Source organism: Ambystoma mexicanum, chromosome 3q, assembly GCF_040938575.1.
Source record: "Ambystoma mexicanum isolate Mex_15411 chromosome 3q, UKY_AmexF1_1, whole genome shotgun sequence".
NCBI classification, from domain to species: domain Eukaryota; kingdom Metazoa; phylum Chordata; class Amphibia; order Caudata; family Ambystomatidae; genus Ambystoma; species Ambystoma mexicanum.
In genome coordinates this window covers 1,291,682,114-1,291,704,980 of record NC_090926.1, presented here as the reverse complement: position 1 = coordinate 1,291,704,980, position 22,867 = coordinate 1,291,682,114, and the positions used below count along the sequence as shown (strand labels likewise).

At 52.0% G+C, this 22,867-nt stretch overlaps 1 protein-coding gene across 7 annotated transcripts in view; it reads left to right on the top strand.

Annotated features, from left to right (window-relative positions):
• Window positions 1–22,867, top strand: part of RFX1 (regulatory factor X1) — a 1,381,678-nt gene that overhangs the window by 869,916 nt on the left and 488,895 nt on the right. For all 7 annotated transcript variants that reach the window (XM_069604381.1, XM_069604382.1, XM_069604383.1 and 4 more), the window contains one exon: window positions 19,836–19,954. In XM_069604381.1, the coding sequence (XP_069460482.1) occupies window positions 19,836–19,954 (119 nt within the window). The remainder of the gene's footprint in view (window positions 1–19,835; window positions 19,955–22,867) is intronic.

The window sequence follows — 22,867 nt, the reverse complement described above, 5'->3', positions numbered from 1 at the left end:
TGCTGCCCCAGATCCACGTGGCATGATGGCATCAACGTGCACCAGCGCACGTGTGGTAGCCCTGCTGACCTGGAAGTCAGCCATGGAGTCAGCCAGGTGTGGTGCCACAATGGGCTGGTCCAACAAGGGCTGAGCATGGATGGTGTCAGCCACATCAGCCTCAACGGGAGGGGGGGGAGGGGGAGGGGGGGGATAATGGGTGCCCTTGACTGGTCCTCCGCACATGGGGGGACAGGCTCACCCTGCAAGTTACGACCACGTCCCCTACCGGATCCACCACGGCCACCACTTGTGGCTCTTCCACCTTTGCCACCCTTACGGAATCCTCGCCTCCCAGCCATGGCACTGATATTAATGTGCGCATGGGAGTGGCTGTAGACTATAGTCCTGGGCAATTGGGGGTCAAAGGGGTTGGGTACCAGATGGTAATTGTACCCTAGTGCTCTAGCAAGGCTGATTGTAACCCCTGGGGAAAGATGACGGGTCACGCAACGCACAGGAGGCCCATAAAAGGGAGATGACGTGCACGCAACCCCTCCTAGACCACGTTTGCAGAAAGAAAAACCTGCACTACGCTGTGGCACCCAGTAACACAAGAATGAACGTATGCGTGTCACACGCAGCCTAGAATGACCTCTGAAGGGGTAGGCTACACACGGGCCAAGCACAGAAGTTAGATACGTGCGTGACTCACCGTCTGCCAGGTAAAAGAGCGTGAAAAATGAGCGCGTTTGGTTGGCAACACCCCCGCCAAAAGAAGATATGTACACTGTCTGAGGAGACAGGACAACAGTAGAAGGGGACACTGTTTGAGGGAACAGGCCCAGGTAAACCAGTATGAGAGAAAAAAGAGAAAAAGCTGTCAGAGGTAACAGGGAGTACGAACTGGAAACGCTGTGAAGTAAATCGCGTGTGAAACGACAAGAAGTACAGAATTCACCCACTCGCTCTCCACGAAAAGCACGTACAAGGAAATGGTGTTCTACACGTACCTTATATACAGGCCCACACGTACAGCGTCACTTACGCGGCGTGTACGTGCTAGGCCCATTTTCACCAATCACACGCTTTGTCACTTCTGCGTGTAGGTCCATTTTAACCATTTACACGCTTTGTGACTTCTGCGTGTAGGTCTATTTTCTCCAATCACACGCTTTGACACTCGGACGTGTCACGCAACATTTTCCTGCACGTGCACGTGACTTCATGGATGCGCATATGCTGTTGATGGGTTTACGCGCTAAGGGCCTTTCTTCGATTCACACGCAGACGTGTGGGATTTTCACGTGCAAAATCACTCCCTATCAGGCTGTCCACGCGTTCACACACGAAAGACCACGCTCCTGCCCAGGAGGCCAAATTACTGCCCCCCAGAGCCCTGAGCACGCTCCCACCTGCCATCTGCTGCTGCCTGACTGCCTGCTGGCCACGTGCCCTGCCATTTGCTGCCTGCACATCAGCCAGGGGTGCTGTTGCTGTGACCACCCCTGCTGGAACCAAAGGCTCCCGACTGTCACCCCACAGCCCAGCACCAGGACCCAGTTGCCCACCCACTCCTGCCTCTGGGGTTGCCATGTCGGGCACTACGACATCTGGCACCAGTGGCAACCCCCGGCCAAGGAGGCAGAGGGGCACCAGCTTCAGTGCCAGGGAAGTTGTTGTCCTGGTGGAGCATGTCGTGGGGCAGTATGATGCCCTCTTCGGAAGGTTGCGCGCCGATGGACGTCGTGACTGCCATCAACGCGGAGGAGGTGGCAGTCCGCGACTACTAATGTGTCAGGAAGCGCTGGGAGGACTTCAGGTCCAGCACCCTCAACAAGGCCCGGCGCCTCATGATGGCAGCAGATGCTAAGGGGCGGGCGGGGCCACTTGTCGGAAGATCAGATGAGGGTCCTGGAACGCATATCCCCTGCGCTCCACATCCATGTCCTTGAGAAGCAGACCCGTCTGGAGTCGAGCGGTAAGTGTACATGCATACTGATAGTAAGTTGTGCGTGTGGTGGTGTGCCAGGAGTGTGCAGGTTGAACATGTATTTTTATGTGGCCAAGTAGGGGGGGTGTACAGGGCTGTGAGGGTGACACATGCGAGGGGTCTCATGTGTGACACATGGATGGTGCTTGTGTGTGTGGGCTTGCATGGCACAGGATGTGGAGGAATGATTGTCAGCTGTGACATGGATGTCGATGGAGACACTGCGACAGTTGGCGGAGGTGTACACATGCATGCAGGTTTGGTGTTGTGTGTGCATGTGTAGTGTACTCCCTATGTTGCATGTGATGTGTGGATGACCTTTGGCTGCACATGCTGTTGTATGTGAATGGATGGTGCTGGCTGTTGCATCATGGCTGTGGTATGGCTCATGTGTGCAAGTTGAAATGACATGTGTGTTGGGGATTGTGATGCCATGTCTGAGGTTTACCTATGCCACTCATGTATAACTGTCATGTGTGTATGAGTCCATTTTACAGTGCCCTGATGCCTGTGTTTTCTTTCTCCCTGTCTGCACCGTCAACTGATGAAGAGGACGGAGCAGGTGCTGTGGAGCACAGCGGCAGGGGTCGCACCACCAGCCGGAGACGCAAGGGCCAGATCCCCTCCCAAGTTGTGATCTCGTCGGGGAGTGAGGAGTCTGGTGCCGCGTCCCAGGCCGCAGCTGGCAAGGGGAGGTCCAAGAGGCGGAGGTCGGAGTTGGACTCCTCAGCAGCAGAAGAGGCAGCTGGGACCCCACAGGGCCCAACGAGGGAAGATGGCACGGAGTCATCCAGGTTGGTGGGGTGTATGGTGGTGGGCGCCCCTGCACTGCTGGGGGGTGGGGGTGGTGGGAGACATGGGTGGGGGCCTGGTGGAGGATGCCCCTGGTGGCTGGGGGGTGGGGGTGATAGGGGACATGAGTGGGGGCCTGGTGGAGGCTGCCCCTGCACTGCTGGGGGGTGGGGTGGTGGGAGACATGGGTGCTGGCCTGGTGGAGGATGCCCCTGGTGGCTGGGGGGTGGGGGTGGTGGGAGACATGAGTGGGGGCCTGGTGGAGGCTGCCCCTGCACTGCTGGGGGGTGGGGTGGTGGGAGACATGGGTGGGGGCCTGGTGGAGGCTGCCCCTGCACTGCTGGGGGGTGGGGTGGTGGGAGACATGGGTGCGAGCCTGGTGGTGGGTGCCCCTGGTGGCTGGGGTGTGGGGGTGGTGGGAGACATGAGTGGGGGCCTGGTGGTGGGTGCCCCTGCTGGCTGGGGGTGGGGGTGGTGGGAGACATGAGTGGGGGCCTGGTGGTGGGTGCCCCTGCACTGCTGGGGGGTGGGGGTGGTGGGAGACATGGGTGGGGGCCTGGTGGAGGCTGCCCCTGCACTGCTGGGGGGTGGGGTGGTGGGAGACATGGGTGCGGGCCTGGTGGAGGCTGCCCCTGCACTGCTGGGGGGTGGGGTGGTGGGAGACATGGTTGGGGGCCTGGTGGAGGCTGCCCCTGCACTGCTGGGGGTGGGGTGGTGGGAGACATGAGTGGGGGCCTGGTGGTGGGTGCCCCTGGTGGCTGGGGGGTGGGGGTGGTGGGAGACATGAGTGGGGGCCTGGTGGTGGGTGCCCCTGCACTGCTGGGGGTGGGGGTGGTGGGAGACATGGGTGGGGGCCTGGTGGAGGCTGCCCCTGCACTGCTGGGGGGTGGGGTGGTGGGAGACATGGGTGCGGGCCTGGTGGAGGCTGCCCCTGCACTGCTGGGGGGTGGGGTGGTGGGAGACATGGGTGGGGGCCTGGTGGAGGCTGCCCCTGCACTGCTGGGGGGTGGGGTGGTGGGAGACATGGGTGCGGGCCTGGTGGAGGATGCCCCTGGTGGCTGGGGGGTGGGGGTGGTGGGAGACATGAGTGGGGGCCTGGTGGAGGCTGCCCCTGCACTGCTGGGGGGTGGGGTGGTGGGAGACATGGGTGGGGGCCTGGTGGAGGCTGCCCCTGCACTGCTGGGGGGTGGGGTGGTGGGAGACATGGGTGCGGGCTTGGTGGTGGGTGCCCCTGGTGGCTGGGGGGTGGGGGTGGTGGGAGACATGAGTGGGGGCCTGGTGGTGGGTGACCCTGGTGGCTGGGGGGTGGGGGTGGTGGGAGACATGAGTGGGGGCCTGGTGGTGGGTGCCCCTGCACTGCTGGGGGGTGGGGGTGGTGGGAGACATGGGTGGGGGCCTGGTGGAGGCTGCCCCTGCACTGCTGGGGGGTGGGGTGGTGGGAGACATGGGTGCGGGCCTGGTGGAGGCTGCCCCTGCACTGCTGGGGGGTGGGGTGGTGGGAGACATGGGTGGGGGCCTGGTGGAGGCTGCCCCTGCACTGCTGGGGGGTGGGGGTGGTGGGAGACATGAGTGGGGGCCTGGTGGTGGGTGCCCCTGGTGGCTGGGGGGTGGGGGTGGTGGGAGACATGAGTGGGGGCCTGGTGGTGGGTGCCCCTGCACTGCTGGGGGGTGGGGGTGGTGGGAGACATGGGTGGGGGCCTGGTGGAGGCTGCCCCTGCACTGCTGGGGGGTGAGGTGGTGGGAGACATGGGTGCGGGCCTGGTGGAGGCTGCCCCTGCACTGCTGGGGGGTGGGGTGGTGGGAGACATGGGTGGGGGCCTGGTGGAGGCTGCCCCTGCACTGCTGGGGGGTGGGGTGGTGGGAGACATGGGTGCGGGCCTGGTGGAGGCTGCCCCTGCACTGCTGGGGGGTGGGGTGGTGGGAGACATGGGTGGGGGCCTGGTGGAGGCTGCCCCTGCACTGCTGGGGGGTGGGGTGGTGGGAGACATGGGTGCGGGCCTGGTGGTGGGTGCCCCTGGTGGCTGGGGGGTGGGGGTGGTGGGAGACATGAGTGGGGGCCTGGTGGTGGGTGCCCCTGCACTGCTGGGGGGTGGGGGTGGTGGGAGACATGGGTGGGGGCCTGGTGGAGGCTGCCCCTGCACTGCTGGGGGGTGGGGTGGTGGGAGACATGGGTGCGGGCCTGGTGGAGGATGCCCCTGGTGGCTGGGGGGTGGGGGTGGTGGGAGACATGAGTGGGGGCCTGGTGGAGGCTGCCCCTGCACTGCTGGGGGGTGGGGCGGTGGGAGACATGGGTGGAGGCCTGGTGGAGGCTGCCCCTGCACTGCTGGGGGGTGGGGTGGTGGGAGACATGGGTGCGGGCCTGGTGGTGGGTGCCCCTGGTGTCTGGGGGTGGGGGTGGTGGGAGACATGAGTGGGGGCCTGGTGGTGGGTGCCCCTGGTGGCTGGGGGGTGGGGGTGGTGGGAGACATGAGTGGGGGCCTGGTGGTGGGTGCCCCTGGTGGCTGGGGGGTGGGGGTGGTGGGAGACATGAGTGGGGGCCTGGTGGTGGGTGCCCCTGCACTGCTGGGGGGTGGGGGTGGTGGGAGACATGGGTGGGGGCCTGGTGGAGGATGCCCCTGGTGGCTGGGGGGTGGGGGTGATAGGGGACATGAGTGGGGGCCTGGTGGAGGCTGCCCCTGCACTGCTGGGGGGTGGGGTGGTGGGAGACATGGGTGGGGGCCTGGTGGAGGGTGCCCCTGGTGGCTGGGGGGTGGGGGTGGTGGGAGACATGGGTTGGACATGGGTGGGGGCCTGGTGGAGGGTGCCCCTGGTGGCTGGGGGGTGGGGGTGATAGGGGACATGAGTGGGGGCCTGGTGGAGGCTGCCCCTGCACTGCTGGGGGGTGGGGGTGGTGGGAGACATGAGTGGGGGCCTGGTGGTGGGTGCCCCTGCACTGCTGGGGGGTGGGGGTGGTGGGAGACATGGGTGGGGGCCTGGTGGAGGCTGCCCCTGCACTGCTGGGGGGTGGGGTGATGGGAGACATGGGTGCGGGCCTGGTGGTGGGTGCCCCTGGTGGCTGGGGGGTGGGGGTGGTGGGAGACATGAGTGGGGGCCTGGTGGTGGGTGCCCCTGGTGGCTGGGGGGTGGGGGTGATAGGGGACATGGGTGGGGGCCTGGTGGAGGGTGCCCCTGCACTGCAGGGGGGTGGAGGTGAAGGGGGACATGAGCAGGTGTGCAGGGTAGTCCCCTGTGGTGTGGGCGGCCTGCAGGGGCCGTGGAGGGTGTACAGGGTACACCTGTGAGGACCCACCCAGCCTAATCGCGTGTTTAACTTCCCACGCACCCCTGTAATACACGTACCCAGCCAAATTGCGTGTGATAATTCCCGCGCACCCCTGTAATACACGTACCTGGCCAAATCGCGTGTGATTATTCCCGTGCACCCCTGTAATACACGTACCCAGCCAAATCGCGTGTAAAACTTACCGTATACCCCTGTAATACACGTACCCAGCCAAATCGCGTGTGATAATTGCCGCGTACCCCTGTAATACACGTGCCCTGGCTAATCGCATGTAAAACTTCACGCGTACCCCTGTAATACACGTACCCTGGCCAATCGCGTGTTGAACTTCCCGCGTACCCCTGTAATACACGTACCCTGGCTAATCGCGTGTTAAACTTCCCGCGTACCCCTGATATGAACGTTACCCGCTTTGCGTTCCTTGTTTGGCAGCCCTGTAAACTGGTCCAAGGTTAGCGCAGCCCTTTGCGATGATTTTGCGATTTTGATGGCTTTTCCTTGCGCGAGGGCGTTCTTGGGGGCGTTACTGGCGCTGCTGCAGGGTCGCTGCGATACTCTGCGCCACGGCTGGTTTGGGAGCCTAGAATCCATGAATACGCTGTGCGCGGAAATCGGTTTTAGCGCACGTGCCTGGCGCAGACAATCGCACGCGGACACTCTGCGCCAGACGCTTGCGACACTTTTCTGCGAAATTCTATGAATTACCCTGAAAATCTGTAGAAGTATTTTGGGCCTCTTTTGGGCCTTTTTACTCACACGAAGCCCCTACTTTGTGCCTTTTATCTAAATGTGCTTGCCAACTACTCATTCAATTATTCACATATAGAGACAGATCAATTTTGGGACCATTGTATATGTGGTAGCTCATTAGCAAATGCAATTTATACTTTATGGAATATAATTATGGAAAGGATAAAGGATCATGTCTAATGTTTAAATATTAGTATGTTTTGTACATGTATGCATTGATATATATATATAATATCTTTTATATGAAACTGCCGAGTAATTTATGTAAGTATATGTTTTGTGTATATGTGTATATATATATATATATATATATTTCTGATGTTTGTTAATCTGCTTATAATCACATGCTGTGCATAGTCCGACATCCAGTGGTCACTGCGGAGTATTGCATTTTGTTTTTCGTAGTCGAAAAGGGGACGTCGACAAGGCGTGTCTGTAACACTATACCTATAGTGACGTGCAGTGTACCCACAATCCCTCACGCGTCGAGGTCCCTCAGATTGTTTTTTTCCGCCCAGATATTGGTCGCCTTTATGCGGAGCTCCTTGAGAGACATTGCAAAAACTTTTATTCAACCTTTGGTCGTTCTTAACTTATATTATTACTTACATCCCTCCTTCGGCGTCGTAGCTGCGAAGCTGTTCATCGCCGATCAAGATCTCCGACGGCGGTGCCTTCGACGGAGGAGGTTGTTCGGCGTTCGCCGAACACGTGGCCTGGCCTCGACGGCGAAATACAGTAGGGAGAGTGGGGTCGTGGGACATTTATTGTTTCTCTTTGAGAATGCCTTTCCCTTTACCCTCCCTTTCCTTCGGGGTTGTTGTCACATGCAATCGGTTCCTCAGCTATGGAGAGGACACCCTTTAGGTTTTGCCCGCGTTGCAAAGGCAAGTTTACCTGGAAAGACAAGCATAAACGGGTTAACCGTTGCTTGCCCTTTCGACCACAAAGAAGACGGCTGTGCGGCTTGTCAACTCCTTAAGCCGAAGACTTTAAAAGACCGCAGGGTCAAAATGTGGGCAGCCTACGCCATGTCTAGGTCTGATTCATCACCCGCCGCCACCGCTGCCGAAAGTGACGAGGAATGTGACAACCTGACGTCCGTTTCGGAAGTCGTAGACCTCTCTAAGGAGCATTCACGCTCCTCGTCGTCTGTCCCCAGCCCCGACAAGCTCGGCTCACGCCCTGCTTATGGGGATGAACACCCCGGCGACAAGGACGCACACAGAAAACACTCCCATAAACACACGACCCACGGCTCTTCCTCGACGAAGAGAGCATTAGCGCCAATGGAGACGCAGGTCCTACCGGCGGCCTCCTCAGACCGTAAGAGTCTTAAGCCCCCTTAGCAAGCGCGACTAGCGACTGGGCTACCCCCAGATAAGGGCGCTATCACTAAACCGCCAGATGACACGCACCGTCAGAGAGCGCCCGTCAGCGTAGAGCAAGCGACGCCTGTAACGTAGACGCCGGAGGTACCCTCAACAGACAGTTTAGTTGTCGAGAGCCTGGTACGGATTATTTCCACCGATAGCCAGAGATGGACGGCGAAACAAACGTCGATCACCGCTCATAAGGCCCGGGAGACGCCGAAAAGGTCAGAAGGAAGGCAGGAACTGCCCCCTCTGTCGAGAGGGACTCCTAGTCTACCAGAAGGCTTTTCAGAAGGCAACCTTTCTTCAACGTTATGGGATAGGTTGAAGCGTTTTCTAACGGAAGGCCCTCCCTTTTCCCCCCTGACCGCTCTGGGGTACCTCACAAAGACCCTAGAGAGACTCCAGTTCTGTATGGACAAAATCGAGAGGTTTATGGAGACTCAGAACCTTCCAACACCCAAGAGATCAAGAGAGGGACCTCAGGAGGATCCTAGGGCCAAGTACCCAAGGCTGTTTTATCCCCCCCCAAGAAGATGTAGATTTATATGACCTCACTGGTGAGGACCCCCACTTTTAGGAGGAGGATGAATTCTTAGGCAATGAAGGGGAACAAAAACTAGAGGAGGAAGGTTTTGAAGACAACCCGGATATGGGTGATGGGGGCTTTGGAGAAGCCCCAGAAGAAGGCGCTTCACAGCCCTGGAAGTCCCCATCAGCGTTTTCAGACCCTGACGCCATAAACCTGTCCCCACCCAAAGACTTGCCTATTAGGAATACGTCACCTATAGACGATCAACCTACCTTTAATGAACTACTACGCAAGGCAGCAGCACATTTCGAGATCTAGACCGGGGAAACTTCTCCTGACATCGACTTTTTAGAAAAGATCATTAAGGAGAAACCCCCTGTCAGCCAAACCATTCCCCTTCTCGCCTCAGTAAAGAGACAAATTATTCCTTCACTATCCACTCCCGCGTTGATCATAGGGGTCAACCCGAGGATAGAAAAATGATTTAGTCCTTCTCCATCGGACCCGTTATACATCAGGGGCCACTCTGTACCAGACTCCTTAGTGGTGACAAATACTAGGAAGAGAGCAGGGGTCCCGCTGTCAACTAGCGAGGCACCACCAGATAAAGAGGGTAAAAAATGGTGTGCCCTCAGAAAGAGGATCACAGCCTCAGCTGCCTTTTCCGCAAGAATTGCCAACAACAACTCTCTGCTGGCAAGTTACACAGATGCACAATGGAGCAAACTATGTAAGGACATCAAGGAGGTACCGGAACCCCTACGTACTCGGCTTCTAGCCACGGTGACTGAAGGGACCTTAGTCAACCAAAGCATCATTAAAAATACTCTGGATGCTGCAGAAACGGCTGACCGTTCCCTAGTCCAAGAAATCCTCCTCAAACGCCATGTATGGCTACGTAATTCAGGCTTTAAACCTGAAACACAAGCATCTCTAATTAACAAACCTATAGAAGATGCAAACCTCTTTGGTAAGGCGGTGGATGAGGTACTAGAGACCGCAAAGAAGGAATTTGACACCATCAAAACTCTAGACCAAATTTCAAGGCCTCCCAACAAACGTGGTTATGGCAACAAACGCTTTTTTCGAGGCCAACACCAGCAGCAACAACAGCAGCAGCAATACTCTGCAGGTAACTGGTCCTCTAACCAAGGCAACAGTGGACAATACAACCAAAGAGGACAACGTCGTGGCAAGGGAAGTGGTCGGGGTCCCACCCCTAGAGGTTCCCAAGCCACCAACACCAAATGACTCAAAGATTCGGGTCCCCTCCCATGCATCGCCGGTCGGGGGCCGGTTAACGTCCTTTCTTCCAGCATGGGAGGGTATAACATCAGACCGCTGGGTACTATCAACCATAGCCCGCGGTTATTGTATAGAATTCAACAGTTCCCCTACGTACAGACCCCCAAGGGGATGACGCATGTCACCAGAACACCTCGCCATCCTTCAAGAAGTGGACCAACTACTAGAAAAAGGAGCTATAGAGGTCGTGCCTCTATCACAGGTAACGGAAGGTATTTATTCAGTGTACTTCCTTGTACCCAAAAAGGACTTAACCATGCGCCCTGTACTAGATCTGCGCCCAGCGAACAAATTTGTCAAACCTCAAAAGTTTCGTATGGTGACTCTACAGGAGGTAATCCCCCTGCTTTCACAGGGAGATTACATGACAACACTGGACATGAAAGATGCATACTTTCATATTTTAATGTTGCCAGCGCACAGAAAATACCTCAGGTTCATGATAGAGGGCAAACACTACCAGTTCAGAGTGCTACCCTTCGGCATAGCATCAGCACCAAGAGTATTCACGAAGGTACTGGCAGTGGCAGCGGCCCACCTGCGCAGGTTGTCCATCCCAGTATACCCTTACCTCGACAATTGGTTCATAACAGGGGATTCTTACGAAACATGCTTCTCAAATACCCAAAAGACTGTAGACCTTTTGTTTCAACTGGGCTTCTCCATCAACGAGAAGAAGTCCAGTTTAGACCCCAGCGAGATCAAACAATTCCTAGGGGCTCTAATTCGAACATAGGACAGTCTCGTCTTCCCCTCCTACGAGAGGGTCCAAAACATGTTGTTTCAAATCCCTCAATATGTGGCCGGTCGAGAGGTGACGGTACGCAAAGCAATGCGCTTACTAGGAATGATGGCGTCATGTATTTATTTGGTACCTCACGCGCGCCTGCGTATGCGCCCAATGCAAGAGTGGCTCAACAGCCAGTGGTGTCAGGCCAGCGGACAATGGGACGATCTAGTGGTGGTCTCGCAGGCCTTGGTTCTCTCTCTACGGTGGTGGTCGAAGGAAAACCTGGTAATAGGGAAACCATTCGCCATCCCCGCAGTGGAAGCCACTCTAACCACAGACGCATCCCTCACAGGATGGGGGGCTCACCTATCCCATCTGTCTGCTCACAGAGTCTGGACTCCGAGCGTAGCATCCAAGCACATAAACTTACTGGAGCTACTAGCTGTGTTCAAGGCACTGAAAGCCTTCCAGGCACACCTGCAAGGGAAGACAGTGATGTCCTCACGGACGGCACCACAGCCATGTACTACCTCAACAAGCAAGGGGGCACTCACTCTCCAGGACTGTCCAAGCTGTCCCAGAACATCTGGAAGTGGGCTCTCAAACACAACATGTTCCTCCTGTCACAACATGTACCAGGGGAACTCAATCTGCTAGCAGACGAACTCAGCAGAGACTTCCCTCTGCCCTCAGAGTACGAATGGCGGTTACACGAAGACATCGTCTTCGACGTCTTCACACAATGGGGATTCCCAGAAATAGATCTGTTCGTAACTCTGGAGAACTCCCAATGCCAGGATTACGCCTCCAGGTACCCCCAGAACCGATCCAAGAGGAATGGTCTATCGATACCATGGTCAGGGAAATTTGTTTACGCTTTTCCCCCGACTCCCCTTCTCAACAAGATAGTGCACAAGATGCACCAGGAACAAGTCACCATGATACTAGTGGCCCCTATGTGGGCCAGTCAGCCATGGTTCGCTCACTTGATGGAGATGTCCCTATCTCCTCCAGTGAAACTTCCCTGCCCGTACAACATGCTGTCAAAGGACAAGGGCAGGACACTGCATCCATGCCCTCAGACCATGAACTTAGCAGCCTGGCTCCTGAGATCATAGAATTTGGACATTTACAGCTCCCGCAGAGATGCATGGACATTCTCAGGGAGGCTAGAAAGCCTAACACTCGTCACTGTTATTCTAGCAAATGGAAAAGATTTGTCATCTGGTGTAGGGGGAAGGAGCATCAACCCAGTTGACTGCTCTCCCACACAAATTGTTCTGTACCTGACTCACCTACTAGACTCAGGCTTGGTGTTTAACTCTATTAAAGTCCATTTAGCTGCACTTTCCGCATACACCACTTCCCAACTTAAAGTGTCATGGTGGAAAGTCCCAGTTATTAAAGCCTTCATGGAAGGAGTGAAGAGGATCCACCCTCTCATAGCTAATCCCGCTCCTGGATGGGACCTAAATGTGGTGCTAACCAGGCTCATGGGGTCTCCCTTTGAACCCATGCACAAAGCAACACTTAAGACTGCTTTTCTAATAGCTATCACCTCCATTAGGAGAGGAAGTGAACTACACGCGCTCTCTGTACTAGACCCCTTTGTAACAGTTCACAAGGATAAGGTGGTTCTACGCACACATCCTAGGTTTGCGCCAAAATTTATCTCTAAATTCCATGTCAACCAATCAATTGAACTACCAACGTTCTTTCAAAATCCTTCAAACTTAGGTGAGAAGAGCCTGCATACACTGGATGTTCGCAGAGCCGTGATGTTTTATATGGAAAGAACTAGACCATTGAGAAAGACTAATCAGTTCTTTGTCTCAGTGGCAGCAGGAAGAGAAGGAGATGCAGTTTCAAAATCCACTATTTCTAGATGGATTGTACAATGCATCACTCTCTGTTACACTCTTGCTAAGAGAGAACTACCCTTCAAGCCAAGAGCACACTCCACTCGAGGCACCGGGGCTTCCATAGCTTTCATTGCAAATGTCCCTCTTGAGTCCATTTGCAAAGCAGCAACCTGGAGTTCTGTGCACACCTTTACAAAAAACTACTGTCTAGATGCCCACTCTACAGTTGACTCCCAGGTGGGACAGGCAGTATTAAGACATCTTTTCTCCACTGTTCCTTCTCACAACCCACCTCCAACTCCGGGTACTGCTCGCTAGTCTATGCACAGCATGTGATTCTAAGCAGATTAACAAACATCAGAAGACAATGCATTACTTACCGTAAAAGCATTTCTGATGGTTGTATCTGCTTAGATTCACATGCGCCCACCCTTCCTCCCCGCTCGGATGGAAGGAACATAGACTTTCTTCTATATCTCTCTTTTCTGTACTCACTCACGTCTAATAGGCTCCCTCAGGGCAGAAAACATACAAACAGAGGGACCTCGACGCGTGAGGGATTGTGGGTACACTGCACGTCACTATAGGGATAGTGTTACAGACACGCCTTGTCGACGTCCCCTTTTCGACTACGAAAAACAAAATGCAATACTCCGCAGTGACCACTGGATGTCGGACTATGCACAGCATGTGAATCTAAGCAGATACAACCATCAGAAATGCTTTTACGGTAAGTAATGCATTGTCATATAACTCCAAGCAAGAATGGTGTGTTTACAAAGGTTTTTAAAAAAAACCTTTCACCTGAAATGTGAAAGTTGGAAAATCCATTTGAGCCGACTCACACACTCCGCAGCACCACTAGTAGCCATCGCTGGAAGTTCACCTCCAATTCTGAGCCACAACAGCAAAGCATTGTGAGTTTGCATGTGTGCTGATTTGAATACCCACAATGCCTTGCTGTTGTGGCTCAGAACTGGAAGTGGACTTCCACTGATGGCTACTAGGGGCGTTGTGGAGTGTGCAAAGTGTATTTGTAACTGAAACAAACCTGGAATGAATCATAATTAAAATAATAGCTATAAATCAACTACGTGGGGCTTAAGAAGGCATCACAATTATTTAAACCAGCAGGTAGAGAGGACATTTGGCATGGGTCAAAAAAAAGTGCCCTTATAGCCGCACTGTACAACCAACAAAACACTAATGGGCACAGGACTGGACCACAAGGCCAAAGAATAAATAGACTGGGAGTATAAAAAGTGATAATGAAAATGCAGAGACAAGCGTATATAATGTTAACGGTGTATCAAACATCCTCATAAGTTCTACTGCACTCCTTCCTCTTGTACACGTACACAACATTCACACTTGCAGATAGCACACATAGCTGTGTATCTATTCTTCACACAAACGTTTGTTCCCCTTATCTCTAGTGACTTAGCCAGGGTTAGCTCTGGAGGAAAAGCCCTTTGGACATACAGGGTAAGACATCTTATCTTGGTAACATACAGCAGTACATTCAACATGCTCCTAAATGTACTCCAATAGGTCCTTCACCAGCTCACTTTCCCATAGCATATGTGAACACGTGCCCACCCTATTTTGGCATGCCGAGTGTGATGCTGGAAATGCAGGGCCTCTGAATCCTTGTCCTTTATTGCTTTTTATCACATGTTCTGACTTTTTTTTACATGCAGGAGTTCATGTTGGACTCCTGGCGGTGCAGCTCTTCCTGTATTTGGTTTAGTGAACAGACCCTTGGGATACCCTTATGGCACCCATGGGTACTCCTAGTGTATGTTTTTGGGCACCTGTGTGTGGCCCAGAGAGCAGGGTACGGGCTGGTGGCAGCTCTGTGCTGAATTGACAGGTTCCCTGAGCGTCCTCCATTTCGGGATGCCCATGCCCTGTTATTGGAATCAGTTTATTCCTGATAGGAAACAAGATGGCCCCTGTGGCATCTTGCTTTCTATCGCCTGTTACCTTCTTTTCCCAAAGTCCCGGGAAGCCCTGACTCTGTCCCTTCCCCCTTACTAGCTGTCGGGCGGAAGTTCCATATATGTTGTTGTGGGGAAGTCCAGGCCAGACTGGCTGGAGCCTTCCCAATGACTGTATGGTGTGGGTACGCCCGTGGGGTGGGACCTGGGTGAATGGAGTGTGTGACAAATACGCATTTGTGTTATGGGTATCTAGTATATGGTGTTTGACACAATGACTGAGACAGCCCTGCCGGAAACTGGTATGAATGCAGTGTGTAGTGCTGTACTTGTCCGAATCCACATTCTGTGTTGTGAGTGTCTGGATGGAGAAGAAGGGCCTGAATGCACCGTGCGTCTGATTGGCTGACTGACTGCCTTAATGCCCTTCTGAGGCATTGGTTGCCTGAGTGTGACCCAGCAGAATGAATGGGGAATCAACTAGTATATCTGGGGGCCTCTCATTGCTAGAAATCTTTCAGAAGCTGAAGTTGATACTTGATGCTTACACTATAAGCCGAGCCGGAAGAAGAAGGTGAACCGCTGTTCCCTTCCTTGTAATTTGAAAGCTGCTGTGCCTTCAAGAACTGATCCAAGAGAGGACCTGGCTAGGAGACCTCTTCCTGAGCAACGAGGGACCATCGTGCACCAGCTGATCTTTGCCAAAGCTCCCTGGTAGACAGACCTACGAAAGGCTGCCGACCGGAGAAGGGGACCGCTGAGGAGAACGATGAGAAGCCCCGGACAGCCGTCCAAGGTCCGCCTTCGCCGTCCAAGGTCCGCCTTCGCCGTCCAAGGTCCGCCGTCGCCGACCGGAGCCGCAGTACTCCCTTTGCCTAAGAACATTTGATCCAAGGACTCCCTTGCTCATCCTCGTCAACTGCTTTCGTCCTGCAAGAGAAAGTCAAGGCTGCCGACGACCGAGGAGATTCCGCCGGTGGGTTTCCCGCCACATGAAGACCTCAGAGACGCCGACGAAGCTACTGAAGCCAGCCGTGGTCCCGTCATGTTCGCCGACGCCAGACGCCGATGACCCAACGCCCTTGCTGGACCAAAGTTCTTCACTGACTCTTTGCAGCAACAAACCATCGTCGTCGAGGTGCACCGCACGCCTCCGCTGTTGCTGGACGTTTTCGACCAATCATCAACGAGCACTGCAAGGACCGAAGCTGCTGCCTCAACGTCAACGTTCACCTTTTCTTCATCTCGGAAAGTTTGACAACCCTTGGCTCCTGCTTGAAAGGGAGCGCACTCAAGAAGGGCCCGACGAAGAACTCTACAACATAAGGTACATTTGGGTTGCAGAACTATAGAAGAAGATAAGACTCTAATAGACAATATATGGACTGTGCTTGTAGTGCATCTTCAGTTACAGGTTGCCCAGGTGGGGGGATCCTCATTCAGAATTGTGCCTAGTGGTAGGGGCCAGTAGTCTGCCAATTGTCTAACCAACTTGTCTTCCCTATGGTTGATATCGTTTTGCTGTGTTGATTCATATGCTATTCAAACTGAGTATAGTTGATGCATTTTAATAGAATCAGAGTAATCGTGGTACCACCTAGAATTGTATATATTTACCATTTTAGAATTGTCGGAGTAAACAGTGTATTATCTTGATTGTGTATATAACCTTGAACCTTATTTATATAAAGACTGTGTTTTAACTAATACAGTGTGTGGACATTCCTTTGTGGGTGCTTGGGGACTACACTGCACTTAACAACCAGCCTGCATCACCTCCTGAGAAGCTAGGCCTTGATTGCTGGACTACGTTGTCAATAAGAGAGAATCTTGGCTGGGGTCCTCTGTGCCTCTCCTCTGACATATAGAGAGCAGGAGTACAGAGGTCCCCCGCCGGTGGTTGCTTTAAACCGAGCATACCTTAGAGTTCAGTACAGTTGCTGAACTATCTTTTGTTGCATACATAGGTTCAACTCATCCTTTATAGTCTTCATATTAGGACATATGTCTGACCAACAATCAGCACTAGTTCCAGTACTCATTTCCACCTCCCAGCCATTCCGCGTGCTATCTGTAGTAATTCATTAATCTTTTATAATGCGCTTAAGACCAGTCTCTAATTCAGGGCAAGGATTCAAGCCTGTGTTGCTCTATGCTGTCTTGCTTCCAAGACAAATTCGTTGCCCCTGAGCTATCATATCGGCTCTCAGGTAGTATTCTGTTTTATCCATCTTTTGCCATGAACCTACTAGGAGAGAGCCAGATAGGGGGCTGCTTGAGGAGAGATTATGTAAAGTAGTTGCCTCGTCATCTGCAGGGGTTTGCATGGTCTCTGGCTGCTGTTTGTTATCTGAGAATTGTTGCAACCAGGCATGGCACGTTGCTGTATGAACGAAACTAAGCCGCATATATGGCACATCTGGTGGTGAAACTCAAGACCTGAGCATAATTGCAGATGACTATGCTGGCAGGATTGCAAAGGTAAAAATGTCTAGGCTAATATTCCACTATAGCCTGGGCAGTCATTTTTTGGGGAACTGGAGGCGGAGATCAGTAACTTTGTATGGCAGTGGTGTGGCTGAAATGGGCTGCGTTGACACAACCATATGAAAGAGGGGGGTTTGCAGCCCCTGATTTCCATTTGTACTGGGCTGCAGCACAGGTACAGTTTGCCGCTGCTTGGTTTTCAGAGGGTCCATCCCCCTCTCACGTTAAGCTGGAGAGGCGCTCTTCTGGAGCCAGGGGCCTGAGGTCGCTGATTTGGTCTCCTTGTTTTGCAGACAGCTGCAAGTTTGATCCTGGTAGTGTCACAGCGCTATGGGTGTGGTTTAGGGTAACTGCTCCATATCACAGAGACCTCCCTCTCTCGAATTGTATTCCTTCCCTACCACAGGCTGACACGGTTTCCCGGCGCACCTGGGCACGGCATGAGTTCACCAATATGGGGGCAATGTACTTAGATGGGAATTTTCTGCCAGTTAGTGATATGCCTATACTGCAGCAGAATAAGTTCTCTATCTGGCTAGAGTATATGGGCTTGCGTAGGGCATGCAGGAAGCAGTGGGAGGGATTCCCGGGATACGGCACTGGGTCATATATTGGCAGCGGATGGGAGCTGAGGCCTTGTATTGTCCATATATCATGTAGGTCAGAACTGTATGGGAAAATCACACACAAACGCTCTCTCAAGGTGTGCTGGGATATGCAGCTGGATATCACGGTTGACATGCGGGCAGACATGTGCATGCACACATGTAATGTGTCCTATAATTTCAGTTACAAATGGATACAACTGAAGGTGTTGCATCAATGCCACAATACACCCGCTAGGCTACGTAGGTTTTCGCAAGAGAGGACGGGTGAATGCCCTAGATGTGGTGGTGAAGATGCTAATTACTTCCACATGATATGGGCGTGTCTGCTATTGGTGCCCTTCTGGAAGGATGTACGCACTGTACTGTCGGAGATGACGGGTATGAACATAGCCCCCTTCCCTATGCAATGTCCATTCCATGTGTTTGAATCGCGGCTGAAGCAAATGAGCACATTCAGGGGACTGTGCCTCCTGTTTGCCAAACGCTGTATTGTTTCGCCATGGACGAGGGCTAGAGCCCCCACAAGGGACGAATGGCTAAGCTCAGTAGTCTGGGCTAGTGACATGGAGGAGCAATAGTCCCTAATGCAACCCGTCAAGTCTCACCCAGAGGACATGTGGGGCTCGGTCAAAGCGTATCTACTGTGTACACCATCCCCACATGATACCCCTTTTGCCTCTCAGTCGTCAGACTAACTTTTTATTGTATTGATCCCTTAGGCATGTTGGACTCTGCCCACTCAGGGACAGCTCTTTTATGCTTTATATGTAACCTGTGTTTCTTTTTTATTGTTTTGCCCTAGATACGTCTACTGATAATTCATGTAGTGTATGATGCCAAGTGTGCTAATAAAGAAACTTAAAAGAAATAAAAGTGCTAGCAGGGTGGAAAGCCAGGGTGGAGTTGCATGATTGGGTTGCACACAATCAGTCACAGGTGTGGTAAATGGGATCCTTTGACATGGACATTGGGAGGGGATCCAGTGCTGACAAACACCAGGAGTTTTGGTATTGAACAAAAGCACAATAATTGCTTTACCATTTTGAAAATTGCAGTCCATTGAAAGGAGTCTGGGTGCTTCCAGTCACAGTGAAGCCAGTGTGTATGCAATACAGATTCCGAAAGAGTTTCTGGGTTTCCAGTTACCTTCAAGGTGCATTATGGGAATGGAAGACCATGTTTTCAGAAATAAAGATTCATGGAAGGAAATGTTAAACAATGATTCAGGGTCTTCTGTGGAGATGGTAGACAACACCCCACAGCTCTGCAGACAGAGCCACCCAGAGGCAGAGATGCAGAGACGTGACTTAACGTCCCGCATTGTAGATAGTTGTGTATGTGGAATAAGCAGGGAGGAAAAGGAGAGGTAGCTTTGTTAGGTGGGAGGGAAGGGCTCTTTTTCCTAATGTATGCATTCCTTGTTGGAATAAGGGGCTGATTGAACATTACACCCACATGAACAAGGGTCCAATGTTGGAATGAGGAAATAATGGAAGCACCAGAAACCTTGTCTTCTGCAGTTCTGTTTAACATTGATGTCTTTAGGAGGATGAGGTCATAACTGTGGTTATTATTGGGGATTGTAAAGGTTGTTGTGTGGCTAAAAGCCTTATAACATATAATTAGTGATAAAACAATCACATAAAAAATAAGGTAATCCTCCATGAATAGGTATTCATGATAATGCATCGAGGCCCAGGGAATCTTGTTAGTATTTCAGGGCATTTTATCAGTGGTTTTATAACTAGACAGCCTCTTGGCCCGCCCACTATAAAATGCAGCACAGAAATGAAAAGCCTTCAAATAACCATATAGATAATAATGGTAGATAAGGTGATTCCCTAAGAGACCCATGAAAGCTAAACTATTAAGACCTTAAAACATGTTGAAAGCCATTCCAGATATCTCCATGGCGTGGTTTTGATGTTACCATACCAGCGTACATTTCTTCCATGTTGTTGGCACATGACGATTTCATTGAGCCATTCAGAATGAGCTAGCAAATGCTTAGACACTGTAGTAAGATGACTGAACTCCCCATCCTGGTTCATAGGAAGTGGTTAGGACACCTCTTGTGTAGCATCCTATACTAGGACATCCTACACATGCAATGAAATACCTGGATTCCTGATAGTATTGCTACATGGTTCCCCTTCTCAACTACATGTTCTCAGGTTATGGTTTTGTTTCTCATGTTGCAGATGCCTCCAGAAGCCTCCCTGAATTTGTGGAGATTGACCTGCAGGGGAAGGCGCTGCCCATAGGACTAGCAGCTGAGGACGTGAAAGAGTTCCAGCTTCTGTACCGTGAGCACTGTGAGGTATGGGAAACTTGGGCAAGTAAGACAAGCTTGCCAAGCCTTTGATCCACCCACTTGAAGAGCACTAGTGGGCCTTTGCAGGGCGTATGCACATTACCTATGTATTTGACTGTCTGATCCAGCTTGGTATCCAGCTTGCAGGAGAGATGATAGCCCACCAGACCCCCTCAGCCTGCTGCCCAACAATCTCTTAGTTAACAACTATCAAGCTGGCAAACCCAAGGGCAAAAGGGAGGTGGATAAAATAACAAATGCAGATTTCTTCTGTGGCCTTCGTCTCGTCTCCTGCTCCCTCCTTGGTAAGACTGTTCTGAAAAAAACCCTAAAAATGTATCAGACGATGCAGGGGTAAATCACAGGCTTCCTGTTTGCTGAACACATTCTGAAATTCCTCATACTTTACTGCCAAGACACCTGCTACTGCCCCAATAATATGTTCATTCACAACACCCGCCGCCAAACACAACCATTGAACTTCAGCAACCTCTCCTGTTCCCCCTTCTTGACCTCCACTGTGCATTGCTCTCTGCAAAACTCTGACTTAAATTCCACTCTTCCTTTTCCCCAATCTATCATGGGATTGTGTAAAGTGAGCCATGGCATTCCTAGAATAATCTGTAACTGTGGTGCATCTATAACCTCAAAGACTATGGGCCTCATTACACGGACTTGCGGTACGGGTTTACCGGTACCGGTAAGGGCACCGGTACCAGTAAACCCTTACCGCCTTACTACGAGGTCTCTTTGCGGGTTGGTACTTTAACGCCTGCTGTTTAGCAGGCGTTAAAAACCAACCCGCAAAGGGACCAGGGTGCTAATTACGGTACCGCAATTTGCGGCACCGTAATTAGCGCCTTCCCCTTTCCCATAGAGCCCTATGGGGCGAAAATGGGAATGGGGAAGGGCAATGGGGGAAGGGGGAATTACCGCCCCGCCAACCTTGGAATAGGGCGGTAATTCCCCTTTCCTCCAAGGCGGTGCCGGTATTTTACCAGCATGGACCAAGGTGCTAATAGCACCTTGGTCCTCCGCCTACCGTGTAATGAGGCCCTATATCTTCACTATGCCCTTCTCCAATCCTCATTCCTAACAGCCTAGTCGTTTGTGTGATTAAACCCGATTTAAGTTCTGTGTCATCTACCACTCTCTCCTGTTCAGGAATTCCCTTTTTAACCACGGGCAGCCCTAGTCTATTAGCCAGAGTAAGATCCATAAAATTCCCAGTCGCTCCTGAGTCAATCACACAAGGACCTCCACATCTAAGCTTACCTTCCCAAAACAAGGATACATTGAGTGTTATATGCGGCACCGCAGTCTGAATAGTATTAGCCACCAGTTGACCTCTTCCAGCGAAGGGCGGAAATCATTTGGAGTGCGTGGACATCTACCCGCGAAGTGAGTACTGTCCCTGCAGTATAAACACAGATTCTCCTTGCGCCTTCTGTCTTTCCCGCCTTACTTGGCTTTCACGCACCGGATCCCCTTATCTCTCTCACCACCTGATCTACCTTAGTTCGCTCACTCCTTCTCCAAACCCTACCTTCAGAAACATTTCTCCCTCTTTCCGACATTCTTTCTGTTAACCGAACATCTAGTCGTATGACTAAGGAAATTAAATCTTCACTACAAGATGTTCTCTCCACTATAGTTGCCAAAGTGTCCTTTAGTTCCTCACGCAACCCCCTATAGAACAGTGAAGCTCTTTTTTCCTCAGGCTACCCAATCTCCAACACCAAGGCCCTGAACTGCGTGATGTAAGCCACTAGTTCCCTACTTCCCTGACGTAATTCCAGTAACTCTACATCTACACACTGAGACGGCGGTCTCCTGTCAAACATCTTACCAAACTTCTTTTTAAACTCTGACCAACTGTGTAACTCGGTTGCCCCCTTTTCCGAAAAAGGAACAGACCATGCTGCTGCTTCCCCTGTTAAATAGGATATTAGGAACGCCACCTTAGAATTTTCCTCAAATCTCCACCAAATCTTTCTGTGGACGCTAAATTTGTGGTAACTAAAGATATTCCTGGATTAATAATAACCCTCTTATCTTCTCCAGATGCACTCTTTTGCAATTCAAAGCCACCCTCAGGATACAAGACTGGAGGTTATCTTTCTATTTCCTTGCTCAACCTTGAGGCTAAACTACTTAATTCTTCCATCTTTATACCTATGGACAATGTTTCCTTTTTAGCTTCCTTCATATCCTCCCTCACCCCCATTAACATTTTCCCTAACGCACTTAAACTCAATTCTGACTCTGGGTCCATCTTCACTCAGGCAGGATTAATTATAAGGGCCTTTCATTCTGTCAGATCCAGTTTAGTATTCCTGTGGGATTGTTAATAGCCCACCAGACCCCCTAAGACTGCCACAATCTCTTAGTTAACAACTATGAAGCTGGCAAAGGGAAAGGGGAAGTTGATCAAATAACAAATGCAGTTTTCTTCTATGGCCCTCGTCTCGTCTCCTGCTCGCTTCTTGATAAGACTTCTGAAGAACCCTGAAAATCAATCACAAAGCATATTACTCTCTCTTGTCTACACAACTCCATAATTTTCCTTGTTACTATCCAACCCCACCTGCTGCCTAAGCCTCCGTGCTGATAGGCTTAATTAAATGTGATAGCTGCCAATAGCTGATGCTGTGCTGTAAATGCTGCCTATAGCTGCTGCTTTATTTTTATCTTTTCTCTTTTAAATAATCTACAGAAGAATTCTGCTTGAAATAGTCTTTGCTTCTGCTTAATGTAACTTTCCAAAAATTGACTTCATTTTTAGTAATAAAAAAATAACAGATTAGAAATATAGTTCTTGCCTCAGCAGAACATTGCTTTAAGGCTCTTCTAACTCCTACAAATAGCGTAATCCCGCACTACTAAAAGATATGTCTTTAGTTTCTAATGTGAAACATT